Source organism: Cervus elaphus, chromosome 10, assembly GCF_910594005.1.
Source record: "Cervus elaphus chromosome 10, mCerEla1.1, whole genome shotgun sequence".
Lineage (NCBI taxonomy): Eukaryota > Metazoa > Chordata > Mammalia > Artiodactyla > Cervidae > Cervus > Cervus elaphus.
The window spans coordinates 44451686-44468505 of NC_057824.1; the positions used below are offsets into that span (position 1 = coordinate 44451686).

Genomic DNA, 16820 nt, shown 5'->3' on the forward strand with positions numbered 1-16820 from the left:
TTTAGCAGATGCTGTGCATGTTAACTAAGTGAGGAAACTGAAGAGGAAGAGCAAATATAGGACTATTGTAGAGTTCAATGTGAAACATGATGAATTTGAAACATTTATGAAGGATTCAGGTGGGGGGAAAAACACTTAGTACCTGAGTTTATGAAACTAGAGGCTGAAAAAAAGGTCTGAGTTGGACATTTAAATGGAATTTGCAGTTAAAAAGACTGAATCCATCAGAATATAACTTCCTCCAATGCAGAGACTTTGGTCTCTGCTATATGTACCTAAGGGCTTCCCTTGTGGCTCAGCTGGTAAAGAATCGACCTGCAATGCAGGAGACCTGGGTTCTATCCCTGAGTTGGGAAGACCCCCTGGAGAAGGGGAAGGCTACCCACTCCAGTATTCTGGCCTGGAGAATTCCATGGACTGTACAGTCTATGAAGTCGCAAAGAGTCGGACATGACTGAGCAACTTTCACTTTCACTTCCCTTTCATATGCACCTAAAATTACATCTGCCTATAGGGGTATATGGTCAATAAATAACCAGTGGCCACCAAGGGAAAGAAGGGAAAGTGAGTAGTGTGAGAGGCAGAGTGAACTTTATGGAATAGTTTTGTTTTGTTTTGTTTTGAGAAACTCACCAGGAAACCACCATTTCCAACACTTTCCAAGAAAGCTAGTATTTTTTCAAAAGCAATTTAAAAATTATCTTCTAGAAGAAAAACAAATAACCTGCCAGTAAATTCGGAACTGCTTCTTTATCTGCTCCTGGGATCACTAACTGTACCAGCTACCATTAGTAATCTGAGTATAAATTTGAGGCCTAAATACCTACACAGATACTCCTTTTAAATATTTTAGAGTATTTGAAGTTCTACTTGCACAGAAAATTACTGTCTACCTTCAGTAAACAAAAATGACAAAAAGTGAGATATTTTCTGCTTTGTGCAGATTAGCATAAAAAGCTCCGTCTTTGGACAAAAATATGATGTTTGCATACCAAGAGATTCAGTGCAAAGGGTTACAATCGGGTTAGTAACCACAGCAAAACCATTTCTAGAAAACATACCTATTTGTGTGGTCATGTCAAAAATATGGCAGTTTCTGGAAACACTGGCACTCCATTAAAATTTTAATAAAATTATTGGGTCAAGTAATTCCCGGTAACTTGCTCTGGAAGACAAAGTGTGAGAATGCCAAAACCTTTATTTGTAAAAGTAAGAACCCAAGAGAACAGATAACACAACACTGTTTCTAACAGTTACTAATGCCTTCAGCAGGATAGAGCAATATTCTCAAGAGTTTCTTAAAAGGCTGAGGGAGATGGCATGGTGGTAAAGAAACAACTGTAAAGAACTTCAGTAGTAAGTCTGCAGTTACTCATTCCCTAAGAGATGCTCAACCATGTCTCCCTCTGAACTGCACTTAATGCACCAGTCTCAGCCTCACTTACATTGAGCATTCTCTACAAGGTCAGGATCACTCCACCAAGCTGTGAACACATCAAAGGCAGAGGTATTATGGTTATACATCCTTTCTGCTGTATCAGAGTCTGTTATGTAAGGTTTGCATACAAAGAATGTTCAGTCAGTGTTTGCTGAAAGAGCAACTATGGGGAGAATGAATTAATTAGATCCCTTAAAATAGAAATAACATCAAACTATTTTCTAAAGTCAAAATATTTTAGACAGAGGGCATGTGGGACAATAATTTTACAGTGCAAAGACATGTTATTCAAGCCTTGATACTAAAAATAGTTTGTACTTTTATGGTAAAAGAGGAGAACTTCACACAAAATATTTGCATGTAAAAGAGGACTCAGTTAATTCCACCTCACTCCTACCCACCATCCCCTCCATCTCTTCTGCATGTCTAGCCTCTTTCAGATTATCTCTGAAAAATGGAAGGCAGCAGGTTCCCTGGGCCAGCTTTTCCTGGCTGCAGTAGCAATTTCCCTACACTGATGGCCAGGACACTGGGATGACAGACTGCTGCTACATTCCAAGGGAGAACAGCAGACGCCATCCACCATAAGGGCAGTGATTTCTTGGATTAAATTTTCGCCTGGTGTGTATCTGCTGATCATCAGGATCTCATTTTACATTCATATCCCCAGAGAGGGAAAACAAAGGTCATATTGCATTGCCTTTTTTTTCCCCCTGCTGTAAGCAATTAACATTGGAATGCAACAAGAGCACATATTAGCAATGCCATCAATTGGAAAAATAATTATTATTCCAACCTCCAATCATTCAAGTTTGAATTTATGACGCACCTTCTTCCACGTGCTAGGCAATGTGCTACAAATACAATGGTGGAGAAAATGGCTATGGTATTTTGCTTCAGAAGAGCTTGGAGTCCAGCAGAAGGGGCAGAAAGAAAACTACAGAATGTAAAAATCTATCATAAACCATGCTAAGTGTTACAAAACTAAAAAGGTGGGTGCAAAGGATAATGGACTAAGGGCAGAGCCTGGAGTGAACATTATGTCAGAAAAAGCCTCTCTGAGAAGCTGACATTTCAGCTCAGGCTGAAAGGACTAGAAGGAGCCTGTCATGCAAAGAGCAGTGGGAAGAGCACTTCAGGCTGGAAAGAACAGCCTGTGTAAGGTACTGAGGTGGGAGAGAACTGGACATGTTGGTAGAAATGAGGGAAGGACAGAGGGGCAGGACCCAGAGGGCAAGATGAGTCGGGCACGAGAGACCACAGGAGTCTGAACTTTAATCTGAAGACACTGAGAGGCCACAGAGTGGATTCACATGTGGGAATAACATGATAAATGTAGATTTTTAAAAGTTCGTGTTGGCTGTGGTATAGAGAACAGATTCCAAGGGCTCAACACTAGAAACAGGACACAAGGAAGGCATCTCAGGTTTTCCAGGCAGGGACATCCTTGAAACAGGTTTCAAGGCTTCTACTTGCCTACGGGCAAAACCAGCCTGGGCCCCTTGTCATGACTCAGACTAATGTCCTCAGGAGCCTGACTTTAGGTGGGGAGAACGACATGAATTCAACCAATTCTAAAACAAGGTACAAAACGGAAAAGGTCAAAAGTGAATTACAGTGAGTGTAAATCCAAGTTTTCCAGGAAGTCCTGATTTATGCTTATTATTACAGGGTAGTTATTAATATTGATCCCTTGCACTCTCAGAAATGTCCTACATTATAGGCGACAAATTTTGAGGTCACCCTAGTGACAGAGGATCATGGGGTTCTGAAGAAAATGCATATAATTTTGAAAGAAAAGATCATAAAAGCTTCAAGTAAGAAGTAAAGTCGTCACTGAAGACAAAGAGGACTACTGAAGAAGGCCATTCCAAAGGAAGGGACCAGCATACGCTGTTCTTAGCAGAGTGGAGGAAACACAGGGTTCATGCAAACAATACCAACTGCAGCAAGTTTGGAGTTTATGGAGGGCTGGGAGAGACAGACAAGGCGGGAAATGTATCTTAGATCAAACTTAGGACCCAGAAGGCCTATACTAAGGGGGCTTTGATTTTATTTCACTGGCCGTGCAGGGTCACTGAAGCTTTTAAACAAGAGACGACAACAACCATGAGCAAAGAAATGCTGAACTATGCTAAGAACCCAGGATGAAGGGATGTTGTTGCTTCAGTTGTGTCTGACTCTGTGCGACCCCATGAACTGGAGCCTGCCAGGCTCCTCTGTCCATGGGGTTTTCCAGGCAAGAACACTGGAGTGGGATCTTCCTGACACAGGGATGGAATCCAGGTCTCTCACGTCTCTTGCACTGACAGGCAGGTTCTTTACCACTAGCGCCACCTGGGAAGCCCCAGGAAAGGTGATCAGCATAAACGTTGAGGGGAAAGGACCAGCATGATCAAGGAAGCAAGAATCCAAGTAGCAAAGGCATTCTATAACTCTGAGAGCAAATCTAAGTGGTTTCCCATACAATCCTGACTGGGTTGAGAAGCAAGCAAGAGACTTTGGAGGGAAGGAGAGAGTGAGATGAAAGTCAAAAAGCTGAAAGTCTACTGAAGGCAGACTCTAAGATAGAAAAGGAAGGAGCAAGATGAGCTGTTAGGTTTAAGAAAAGGCAGAGAAGAGCAGGGTCAGGATCATTACTGTAAAGTTTTTTTTTTAAACTCCATATCCTTCTGTCTCGAAGGATGTGTGTCAATTTGTCTCCTCACTCCAGCTAGAGAACCAAGGGTAGTTGGCTTAGATTCCCTACATGATCCCAGTCTATCCCCTTTTGTCTTTGTTTGTCTTCATACCTACACAACTGAAGCCCTGGCTGCCTCACCATAATCCTCCTCATTGCCACGTTCATTTGAGAAATACAGATTTTAGAGTTTTAATCTGAGGAGACAGGAGGCAGGTGATGATAAATTATGCACATGGGCTGCTTGAGTTTCAGAAAGCACCATTCAATTCAGCCTTCTAGCAACGTGAGCTGGGCCCATGACCCAGCTTTATGTGTCACCCAAGAGGCATTATGTCTTAGGGAAATTTGATGACAGCATTTTCTTTTACATCAGAAAGTCCTTATTAATAGTCTTATTCATACAGTGTGATAATTTCATCAGCAACTGTTCAGGGGATCATTTTGCACTCATCTCTGGGGGAACATCATTTGTAGTCTCATAGCAATGCATTAAAAATAAATGCTACCTACTGTTGACACACCTCAGGCAATTGTTAAATCCTAAGTATAGGTTTTGCTACTTAAACAAAATTTCTTCTGAGGGCTTTCATTCTGTTTGGTTTTAGAAGGAAAAATATTTCCTTTTGAATTTGTGGAACCCAAACCAAAAGTTCAAGTATAACATTTTATTATGTCGAAGCTTTCTTACTAATGAAGAAAATACTTAATGCTCTTTAGGCACAATTGATAGAGAGGCAGTATTTTCAGATTTCATTCCCATCTGCCCTTTCAATACCACCACCAATACCACTGATTTTTATAATATGGAAGATTTTAAAACTTGTAAACCTTAAGAGCAAAATACCAAGAAGAAGAGAAGAAGCAGGAAATTAAAAAAAGAGTAGTGAATAAACTCCAGTAACCAGATGTATAAAAAGCTGTGTTCTTTCAGGGAGCTGGTAGGTTTAAGGCAAGAAGAATACAACATAACTCTGCTACTAAGACTACATTCTAGTAAGCTATCAAAAAGCAGGCATTTGGAAAATATTAACTTTTTGTCATGTAATGTCTATAATATTTGGAATTAATATTTCTTTTTTTCCAATAAAATTTTGAAAAAAGAATTCAATTAGTAAATATGCAGAACGAGAATATGGTCCTAGGATGGATAAAATTATTTAGAACAGGATATGGTTTTTAAAACTTTAAGATCTGTTACAAGTTTTCCAGATAGCACAGTGATTTCTCTTTCATACAAACTAAAAAAAAGAACACGATTCAGTTTACTCAAAGTATGTCTCTTGCAGCTCCTACACTGGGGTTCTTGAGGAACTTGGTGCCATACTCTGATCCCCACCCCAAAGACTGGCTCCACCAGTCAGAGGTGATGACCACAAATCTGCAAGAGCCCCAGGGTTGTTCCGGCAAAGGCGGTCCAGAGACCATCCTGTGAGCAACTTTATTCTGTATGTTCCCATCCGCAAAATGCAGCTACTTGCTTCTCAATCTAATTCCAGCCAATCTTGGCCTCTCAGATCCATCACTGTCAATTAGGACCATCCAGCCTCGCACCACGTGATTTCAAGATGCGCGACACGAGTGCTTCCCGAGCAGTCACAGGTGCACAACGGTCACAGAATGACCGGTGACGACAGTGTCCTAGTAGGCAGTGGCTCGAGAGAAGTGGCAACTTCTGCAGGGTCGAGATCACTGAATGTGGGTCAAGTGTTCCCCCAGGTCCTGGGGCAGAGCTCATCGGGCTCAGGAAAGACGTCAGTTGGGCCTGGACAGGACTTCCCCGAGTCTGGGAGTCACTGTGACTCCTCCCGTGTGTGTATGTCTTCACAGTGACTAGCACGAGGACGCACACTCCCAGGTGTGAAAACACCTTGAACTCCTGCAAGAATTGTGTTCTATCTGCCTGGTATAAAATCATCATCAAGAGACAAAATGCTCCAGAGTTAATTTAGAATACCCAAATAGGTTCTTTTAAACATCATTAGGGTACAGCAGTATCTCAAGTGCATTAAAACAGTTGGGTTCCTGTGGCAAGCCAGGTCTATTGGGACTGAGGGTTAAGTACAGTAAGGGGTATGTCATCAAGGTCCCCTTAGCCCCTCAGGGATTCTCTAAAAGCAGTATCAGTCCTACGCAAATAATGCATATAATTCAGATGGTTTCATCTCACAGCATTCACTGAAATGTTCAGGGAAAGCTAAAAAGAATGCAGTAATGTTGTATCTATCTTCATATTTAATTAAAAAGAGAGCTAACAGCACTTCCAAGAGGGAGGTCATTCCTTGTTCAGCACAAGATTTCTCTGTGCAAAGGTATTTTGAGAATGGGCAATAAAACAATTCTTCACATAAACACTTACAAAAGCTACCATTTCAGAAATGCTACTGACGTTTTCGCTAACAACTCCAAAGATGAGGTGCAAACGACAATCCCACAGCTGGAGGCAGCCGTAAGAAAATCAACATCATCACCTACTGTCAAAGTTCAATCAAATCCTCCATCTTCCTCTTCTCTCATTGTGCCTGGAGGCCTCAATTGCCTTCAGCAAAATTGTATGATAGGAAAAGGTTTATAGGAAGAAAAGTTGTATGCAATACCTGGAATAAAACACCTCAAAGTTCAAGAGATGAGATCATCATTTTCTTCTGCAAAGTAACTATATGAACAGCAGAGGAAGAAAGAAGGAAGATATCCTACAAAAAACCAACAGTGATTACTACAAGATGTTAGCGGATTTAAAATAAGAACCTTACACGGTGATACACATTTAAAACGAACCATACGAAGGTGAGCCCCGGGCAGATGGCTTGGTTTCCAGCCCAATGAGTGCACATTTGGCTCTCTGGGCAGGATGAGACATTCAGCTCTGCCTGTGTGTACATACTGAATCTTCAAACGCACCTTCAGCTTTTCCTTCTTGGAAAAACAATTACAAACCGGGCCTTAAAATATCCAACAGTTCTCAAGTAACATTTACCACATCGCATTGCCTGGGCCTGCCTTAAAGCCCACCCACAATTTCATTTTCAATTAGCAGCTCCTCGAAAGGCAGTAATGAGAGCAGTTGCTAAAGAGCATTCAGATGTCACTGAGAGACTGCAAACCCAAACTGTAAATAGCACACTGTGAGTCGCCTGTCACCGCCGTCAACCCCCACGGGAATCTCGCAACACGTGGCTGTCACCACCATCTGCTCCGCTCCCCCCCCTCCCCGACACCACTGCAAACCACGCCGCCACCCACCCACTCCTGCCTCCCACTCAATACCTGTCATGTGCAGACTTGTGTGGAGGTGGGACGGCTTTAAGCGGAGATTAGAACGCAGAACACGTGGAGGCTTATTTCACCTTCTGAGGCTAAGATCTGGCCACATGCAGACAACATTGTATCTTCAGAAGAGGGAAAAGTGTACAGTAACACAGAAAGGCAGTTTTAATATAAAGAAAGAAAGGGAGGCTGTCTATCCTCATCAACTATCAGAAGTGCAGTGACTAAGTCCTGTAAAGAGAAAAACATGCTGTGTCACCCTTCAATCACCAGTTTTGTAAGAATTTCCAACAGGTACCATTAAGCACCATTTCCGTCAACACCCACGCTACTCTTCTAACAATATGTAGAATATTTAAATGGCCCTTAACAAAGTTACACACACACACACACACACGTATAACAGACTCTTACTTTGGGATTAGCAAATGCCACTGTTTTATGAAACAATTTCTACAGGTTTCAGGATCACTCAAGCTAAGTTACTGCCCATTCTATCAACTTGCAGTTCCTTTTCCAATTCAGCCTATTTTCTTTCTATGGGTTTTATTTTATGAGGTTGATAATCAATGTGCTATGTCCTTTTTTAGTCGATTTTTACTAAATTTTAATTAAGAGTTATATATGTCACTTGGGATAAAATTTATTACTGGCCACTTCACTCCAAACATCTGTCTCACTGAAGTCAAGTGATATTTATGCTCCCTCTTACCAACATGCTAAGAGGACTTCCCTGGTGGCTCAGACGGTAAAGAAATCTGCCTGCAATGAAGAAGACCCAGGTTCAATCCCTAGGTTGGAAAGATTCCAAGCTAGGAATGGCTACCCACTCCAGTATTCTTGCTTGGAGAATTTCATGGACAGAAGAGTCTGGTTAGCTACAATCCATGGGGTAATAAAGAGTAGGACACCACTGAGTGACTAACACTTTAGCAACATGCAGAGCTGATGAGACTATATCCCGGACAACAACGGAAGGAGTCAAAAGACACAAAACAAAAATCCGAGAACTCACAGAATAAACTCACTGCTTCTAAATGCCCAAGAAAAAAAAAAAGAAAAAACCAAAAACCTTCATACAGTTTGTTGTTATAATAGTCTAAGGTTCCCTACTACCAAACAAATACCTCCAATATAAAATACAACTAATTCTGAAAAGAGACTAGCCTGAGTTGGAGGCTTCCCAAAAATCAGATGTTGAAAACTGGCATCTTATCCTTATTTCAAGTCAATCAAGATTCCAAAAGTAATTACAAGTCAGTCTCCTCCCCACTCTTGCTCCCAGTCTTGTGTTTTTATTCGCATTTCTGTAGTTTGGGCAAAGAGAAAACAGTTGTGTGCAACTTAAATGCATCAGAAGGTAAAAATGAATTTTCTTTAATATCTATTTCTGTAACCTTCACATGACTATACTTTTTAAAAAGCAAATGAAATCCCACTTTAACACATTAAACTTGAAACTCTGAAGCATGAAGTAAAAATGATTTAATTGCAGCTCACATTTCTTGATACCAGCTCAATATACCTTCAGTCATTTAACTATTATAACAAATGTATTTATGAAAGAGCACCTAGCAAAGTTCGTGTCTTTTCATTACTAAAGTATAATACCTAATTACATTAGTGTTTCAAATGCTCTGATTTCCAGAACCCTGTAGGCCCTAGAGTCAAGCTGGATAAATACCTGTGTGATTTCAGCCTGGATTTCCACCCAGAACTAATCAGCAGGTCTTCAGCAATCTGACTTGAAATGGATCTGTTTAATCAAAGTTTTCCATTATAAATCCTCCTTTGCAAGTGAATTTCTGCTAGTAACAAATGTCATGTCACCGAGGAGTCTTCTAACAATCTGAGTTCACTGAGATAAAGGATCCACCTGTGGTAGTAAATGCTCTCAAAGGTGAACAGTGTGGCAAGACCTACTGCTTCATCAAGGGGGTACAGCTCAGCTGGTGGCATGAATCTCCCGGGCCCTTGACCAACACAAACACTTACTCCAAATAAGGGGACCATGCAATGCCAATACACAAAGCAGACACAGACACATGAAGCTCTAATTCTAAAGACTTGGCACTGGGATCAATCCTTTCTCTTTTTAGAAATCAGTATACATCTACACTGGTATCTACAATGTCAGCTATTAACCCTCTACCAAGTTTGACTCTGTTTCAACCCATAACAAATTTTCAAAGAAAGGAGAAAATTTTCATTCCTTACAAGCCAAACCTACCCAGATCAACCTGTATAAAGATATTTAGACCATGTAAGACATTCTCACACAAGCCATTCTCACCAGCAAGGTTAGAGTCTAACTGCTGGGCTCCTGAAATATTCCCAAATCTCTTTATTTTTCTCCCAAAATGTTCACCTACTGCTAACAGCAATCTCAATAGGTTGCTTCTCTCTGGGAAATTCTGTCCTTAGATGAATGACTTTTGGGAACTTAAAATTCAATTAGGAGGGAGACTCTGGTATTTATTTTGATGATCCATCCTGGTGTCTGTTTGTTAGAAAAGTTCATATAACCTAAAAATTCCTCCTAGTTCATTTAGGCCTATATCCTCTGATTCAGTTCATACTAGAGAAAGAGAAGACAGATTAATGGACTAAATGGAGATTTAGAAATATTCACTTGGAGCCAAATCTGAGAGTTCTCTGAACCCTTATCAACTTTTCTCCATCGCTTCTCTATTTTTAAAACCCCTTGGCTCTCGGTGTTTTCAATGACAAAGTATTATATTTTAAAGCACCCCCTGTGGTGTGGAAGTAAGACATACTGAAAGAAAACTAAACTCAGAGCCCTTAAAGGAGTTAAGTTTTCCCAAAGATTAGCTTCTGCAGAAGTTAAGACTTGGTTGGAAAGTTTGGCAGCCCAAGATTTCATTGTGTTCTTTGGTAGTTTCCCAATTAAGAGAGTAAAGATTCTTACGCAGAGGACCTATCAACCTGTTTTGATTTTCCTACTCCCAAGTCAAAGTGGGGGAGGGGGGAACCTACCATAGCCTTATTAGTAAGAGCCAAAACTTTGTAATATAATGTCTGAGTACTCACATCGTGAGCAAACAATTCTGCATAGGACAAACATAAGCACAGGGAGATGAGAAAGACATGTACTCTTCTGTATTACAGTTAACTTGTCCCTTCCTTCATTTTTTTAAACCCTTTTTTAAAGTAAAGTTTTCAAATTTGCCATATAAGAAAGTGGAACCCTTTTATAAGACAGCTACTAGTTCAGTATCTTCTAAGTCAGTATGTATTTATATTTAAAAACATAACCCAACAGGTAAGTTCCACTGAGGTAGCTAAGTGCTAGTTAAAAACACTTTAACAGTATGGAAAAATTTCATGAGAAGTGAGGTTTTATAATCAGGCAAGAGGTGGAAAAGGGGGGCTAGTTTCAGAACTACACATCTCTCTTAAAAAAAAAAAGTATGTACTTGCATTCTCACAGTAAAAAGATTAGTTGCCTTCAATGAAGTTTCAGAAAAAACAAACAAACAAACAAACACCTTTTATTTTCTCTGCACTGAGGAGTAACATTGTCCCACAGTTACGGAAAGCTGCACATTAAGTTCCTTGCTTAGGGAGTACCAATTCCTAATAAGATTCAAATCTAACCCACTGTCGCCAAGTCAAAAATAAAGAATAAATTCTCACTTCTTGCTGCCCTCTTTCATTTGTGGCTCTTGCAGTTTTATCACTCCCTCAATGAGAGGCATTGAACAACAATCTATTAATTTATAAGTTCTCCTCAAGGCCCACTTCCATCTCAAGGTCCCCTCATAGCTAAAACAGTTAAGATTCAGCTACTTTATCTAACAAGAGGCAAAGGTGGGGTGGGGAGGGATGGATGGAGTGGTGGGCTTAGCTGTGATGTGTACAGACATCTGGCATGGTAGGAGAGCAGCCTCAGACACTCTCAGCACAAGTTGTGGAACATCTCCTGTAACCGTTAAACACACCTGTGTGTCACCTTTTACCAAGGATCATACAACGGACAGCCCTTACCCAGGCAGACATAACCAGGAATGCATCTCATTCTCTCCCCTTAATGTTTTCACAGGGCCAACCAGTTACAGACCTCAAAATTAAATTACTTTCAGGCCTATGATGATCTTCCATTAGAGATTTCAGCAACACTATATATTCAGTATCTTTGTGTTATTCAAAAACTTAATCATGGGACTGAGAAACCTTCTAGTCTAAAACTCTCATTTTACAGATGGGCAGCAACAGACAGTGCTTTGCTCAGGGCTTCATAATAGCACATATGATGCTAGGAATATTATAAATAAAAGCATTACAGTTTTACCTCAATTATCAACTTTGGTTTCCCTTCCTACTTAAAAAAAAAAAAAAAATTTAAATTGGATAGTATACTTTGGCATCAACACTGAAGATAAGAAAACACCACTTGTTTTTAAAACTCTTACACGGGCCAAAAATACAATTCACTCTTTTCTTCTCCGTGATTCAGACTAATTGCTTTTCAAATATTCTCCCTGAAACAAGGATAACTTTGATTTCAAATACCATTAGTACCAGAAGATTGATCATTAAGACCAAAAAGCTACTCGAATTTGAGACAGATGAGTCCTAGCCTTCTTGTAAGGTCATAGACTCTTTGAACTGGAGGACAAAGCAGAAAGAAGAATTTTGAGGAAAAACAGAAAAGTCAGATCAAGCTTGGGAGTAAGAGAGTCAAGGATAAGGAACCACAGCTCTGTGGAGGCTCAGAATTAAACTGATTTCTTGCCTGAAAGGGTAAGAAGCCCCTCCTCCCACCCCGTGGGAGGGAGGACCTCCAGGAGAGGCAGTGGTCACAGGGCAATCTCTGGACATTGGAAAAACCACTTTTCCCACATAGCTCACAGGGAGAGGCTTGGTTTGCAAGTAACAAATACCACAGGCACATTATCTTTTATAGAACCTAGGCCTCACCCCACTTTCTGACCAAAAAAAAAAAAATTTTTTTTCTAATCTTCATCCAAATGTGGTTGCCTTTGACTTTCAAGTTCTTTTTCTATGCTCACTGTACTTGGGAGTTTATCCTATTTTCTTCTTGAGCTTTCACAAGCCATTTCTATAACCACAATCCCTCCCTCTGACCAAACCAGCCCACGAACTTTCTAAAAATACTTGTAGATTCCCTGCGCCCCACGACCTGGAGTCCTTATATCAACCACAGGAAGCACAGAGCAAGGCAGAGGAATCTAGGTCTAAACCCTGGCTCTGTCCCTCACAGTTACGTGGCCTCAGACAAGTCACTTTATTTCTGTAAGCCCAAGTTTTCCTATCTGTAAAGTAACCATAATATCATATCATCTCCTCACCAGGGTTGTTGTGAAAATTATAGATCATACTACAGAAACTCCTTCACTGAGTGATTACTGTGCTATGTATTAGAAAAATGTTAGTAATTACTTTTATAACTCCAATCTGGCATTTTATTTGAGGACAAAGAAAAACTGCCAAATGTGTTAGAATCCAGAACACTTTCCTGAGATGCTCCTGAGTCCATGCTTGAATCCATCGCTCCATGTATTTTCTCAGACGTTTACCCATCAAGTTCAACTCTGACACCAAACTGCCCACTAAATCTTTTTAGAGTTTCATTTTTCCAAACTTTTGACTAAAATTCATCACCAGAAAAATGTTCTTGATTCTTTATAAGAATGATTTTCAAACTGGCTTGACCATTATCAAATAGGAAATTTCTAAGACTACAAACTTCTGTGCCAAAATCCCTAGTGATTCTGATTCAGCGGGTTCTAGGGTGAAGCCAGGAATATGTTTAATAAGGCTCATGATATGATTCTAATCATCTGTGAGGTTTCAGAACCACTGTTTTGTATGATCCTAGATCTTCTCGCTCTGCAGAGAAACATCTGCAAACTAGAAATTACCTGTTCAGCTTCTAATTAGCAGCACCTGCTCTCTGAACCACACTCCTTTCCTCTGCTTCCTTCAAGAGACAGTCTCACCCCGTGGTCCCTCCAAAAACAAACAAAACACACCCGGGACACAGGTAACTCAGCAGGTGCTAAAGCCTCTGGATTTGTGCTGAAAACACTGCTATAAACAGCTTCGCTTCTCATTATTAATCTATCTCATCTGGGGATTTCCACAGGCAGAAGGGTTCCCCAAATGCCAAGAGCTATATTTTCTTGTGGATCATTGAAACCTAATTATTAAACAGCCCAGTAAGCTCTACCACCAGGCTTTCATACAAGCGGCATATCACAAAGGCTGTTCTGAATTACGGGCTGTGGAGGACACCTAAAAAAACTCATTTCTTCACCACTGCTCTCCCACATGCCACAGTATTTGAGCTTTCCTAGAAAATACAAATCTTAGGCAGGGTCCCCTGCCTGAATACAGACAACCATTTTTAGCACTTCAAGACCTTGATACACACAGTGCATGTGATCAGATGCGCCCATTTCCTTTCCTCTACCCCAGACGATCTCTCCCTGCAAGCCAGTCCACCTGGACCATCCCAAAGACCTCCATCGGTCTGCCCTCAATGCCAACAGCACGAGCACCGTCTCTGTTACACAGAGCACACATGTAACTGAAAGGGTACCGCGCTCAGTTTCCAAGTGCTTGGTTTTGGAATATTCTTTTAGAAGCACACACACGCTCTGCAGGGCAGCCCTCCAGCACCCACCAGGGATCTCCTCTCCACCTGTCAGGAAGAATCACAGACAAGTAGGCACCTGAGGAAGAGTAGTCACAGGATGGAACAAGCCCTACACATCCTCACCTGTCTGAGCCCCTTCGGCATTTTCTTTCTCTTCCCGAGGTGCTGGCAGAGGTTGCGGTCATTTTCTCGGTCTGAGCTGTAGTGGTGCGGGTGGCTGAGTCGGCTCTTCTTGGAGTGAAAGGACAGGCCGTTGGTAAGTGCTTCTCGTTTCTTCTTGGTCAGAGGGGTCTGGCGTTTCTCCACGCGTTCCTGAGGCTTAAGTGCTACATCTTTCTGTAGGAAAAAGAGAGAGAGAAGGAAAGGGAAGTGGTGGTTACATAGGTAGCTAGCGTCACACCCAAAATAGAGACTAAATGGGGTTACTAGAAGGGAGCCAGGTAAAGGCAAGAAAGTAGGGTATGAGACTACCTGAAACTAAGGTCAATTTTTCTGAATCCCTAATGCCATACATGTATTCTTTCTAATCTTGTTGGGGGGAATGGGGGTGGAGAACTCAACAAAGCACAAAGTAGCTGTCTATTAGAAGTGGTTTCACTGCTGCCAGGGAGAGCAGCTTTCCATTTGAGTCTGCTCTGGGTCCAGCACACACTATTCCCCTAGTAGGCTTAATACACTAGCTTCCCAAAATGGTACACCAACTATGTTTCAGAAAAGGAGTACTAAGTGCATGCAGGATGCAAAAATACCAGCACAAGACTGAACATACCAGGAGGGCCAGGTGGAGGTGAGCCAGAGAGAAAGACTCCATTCGTAAGATAAAAATATTTCCTTAATGCATTATATTTTTACCCCAAGTTCCTCTTACCCTGAGTTCCTTAATTCCCATGTCCTTTGCAAAACATGTAACAACCATATCATCACCAAGATCAACAGTAACTTGTCATTTGTTACTGGCTGTGGCGGGGGGAAGGGAGAGGGTAGGAAAAGGGTAATAGATTTTCTAGACTAGGGGACAGCACCTGTAGGAACTACAGACAAGCACTCCACGTCACAGCACATGGGTGAGCTCTGTGCCTGCAGGCAGGTCAGGGCATCCTGAGGTGCTGAAGACCTGGGTTCTGACGCTGATATTATTCACTATGAAACTCAGAGTAAGTCCCTGCAGCTCTGAGCCTGTGTGGGAAAATGGGCTCAGATACAATCAGACCGACCCCTGTCAAAGCCCTTTAGAACCCTGAGAAATATACACATTAAGCAATAAAATTAAAATGACTTGGTATTCAATCATTTGTTTATGAGTGAACATGTTCCTGGGGCTTCCCAGGTGGCTCAGTGGTAAAGAATTTGCCTGCCAATACATGACACAGAAGACTTGGGTTCTATGCTTGGGTCAGGAAGATCCCCTAGAGAAGGAAATGGCAACCCACTCCAGTGTTCTTGCCTAGGAAATTCCATGGACAGAGGACCTGGTGGGCTACAGTCCACGGAGTTGCTAAGAGTCCGACACGACTGAATGACTAAGCACGCACAGACGGATGTGTTCCTCCTTACACTGAAAATGTTCCTTCCTGGAGCCTTATCTGCACACAATTTCTCAGTTTCTATGATCCTGAACATACATTTAAAAATACAATAAGACCAAAAGAGAATTCCCTTTCATCCCTTTCTCATTCTCAAAATACCACTCCCTTTTTCCTTCACAGCCAACATTCTTGGGGGCAGTTATCTCTTCCTCATCTTCCCAATATCTCCACACTCCCGACCTGACACACACAGTGCTCATTGAAGTCTTCCCCAGTTTAGCCACGGCCATATTTGGGGACCCTGGACTTTTACATCTGCTTTGCCTAGACCTCAAAAGCCCACTCTTCCATATTCCTCCCTTTTCTAGTTGAAGGACACCCCCTCCTCCCAATGTTGCCAGTTAAAGGAAAACATTTGGTGATGCAAAGCAATGTTCTCAGGGCTCCACTCATTCAACAAATATTTTTTGTGCACACTTTATATGCCAAGTACAAACTCAGAACTACCCTACAGGCGTTGAGAGAACAACTGTGTGGGGCAAGAAGACCCCAACCTCATGGAATTTAGAAATAATGGGAACAAGCAATCAAGTCACTAATCAAATCACACAAACATGTAATTGCAAACTGAGCTCTTTTAAAAGAAAGATCACAGATGCTACAATAGGGGGAAGTGGTCTGTCTGGATGAGAAGTGCTGTGACTGAGGAGATGACTGCCACTTGACCTAGATCTGAAAGTCTGGGCACAGAGAACAGCTTGTGCAAAGGCCCTGAGGCAGCTGGTAGCATGATTCACTGAAAGAATGAGGTCAGGTACTAAGCCCAGTGCTTCACTTACAGAACCCGGCAAATAACAGACGGTCAAATTAATGCTTGCATAAGCAAGACCATTAGCTAATGTATCCAAATCTATAAACTACAAGAGTAATTTAAATACTATCTTTACAAGCTGCCTCTGACACAGAGTGAGTGAAGCAAGCTAGGAATGCTGATAGGAACAGAAAACCAAGGAACCCGGATAAGCAGGCACTGGTGGTACACAAGAAGGATCACAGAAAGCAGCAGAAAGTCCCAGAGAAGGGGAAGGGCCTGATCTTTGGGGCAAGATGACATCAAACATTGGGACTTCCCTGGTGGCACGGTGGATAAGAATTCATCTGCCAATGCAGGAGACAGATGTTAGATCCCTGGTTCAGGAAGATTCCACCTGAGGCAGAGCAACCAGGCCTGTGGGCCAAAACTACTAAAGCTCACACACCAAGGGC

The 16820-nt window shown here is 41.7% G+C and overlaps 1 protein-coding gene across 5 annotated transcripts in view; it reads right to left on the reverse strand.

The window, feature by feature from the left end:
• AUTS2 (activator of transcription and developmental regulator AUTS2) overlaps positions 1-16820 on the reverse strand; it is a 1192920-nt gene that overhangs the window by 888901 nt on the left and 287199 nt on the right. For all 5 annotated transcript variants that reach the window (XM_043914907.1, XM_043914908.1, XM_043914906.1 and 2 more), the window contains exon 2: positions 14152-14364. In XM_043914907.1, the coding sequence (XP_043770842.1) occupies positions 14152-14364 (213 nt within the window). The remainder of the gene's footprint in view (positions 1-14151; positions 14365-16820) is intronic.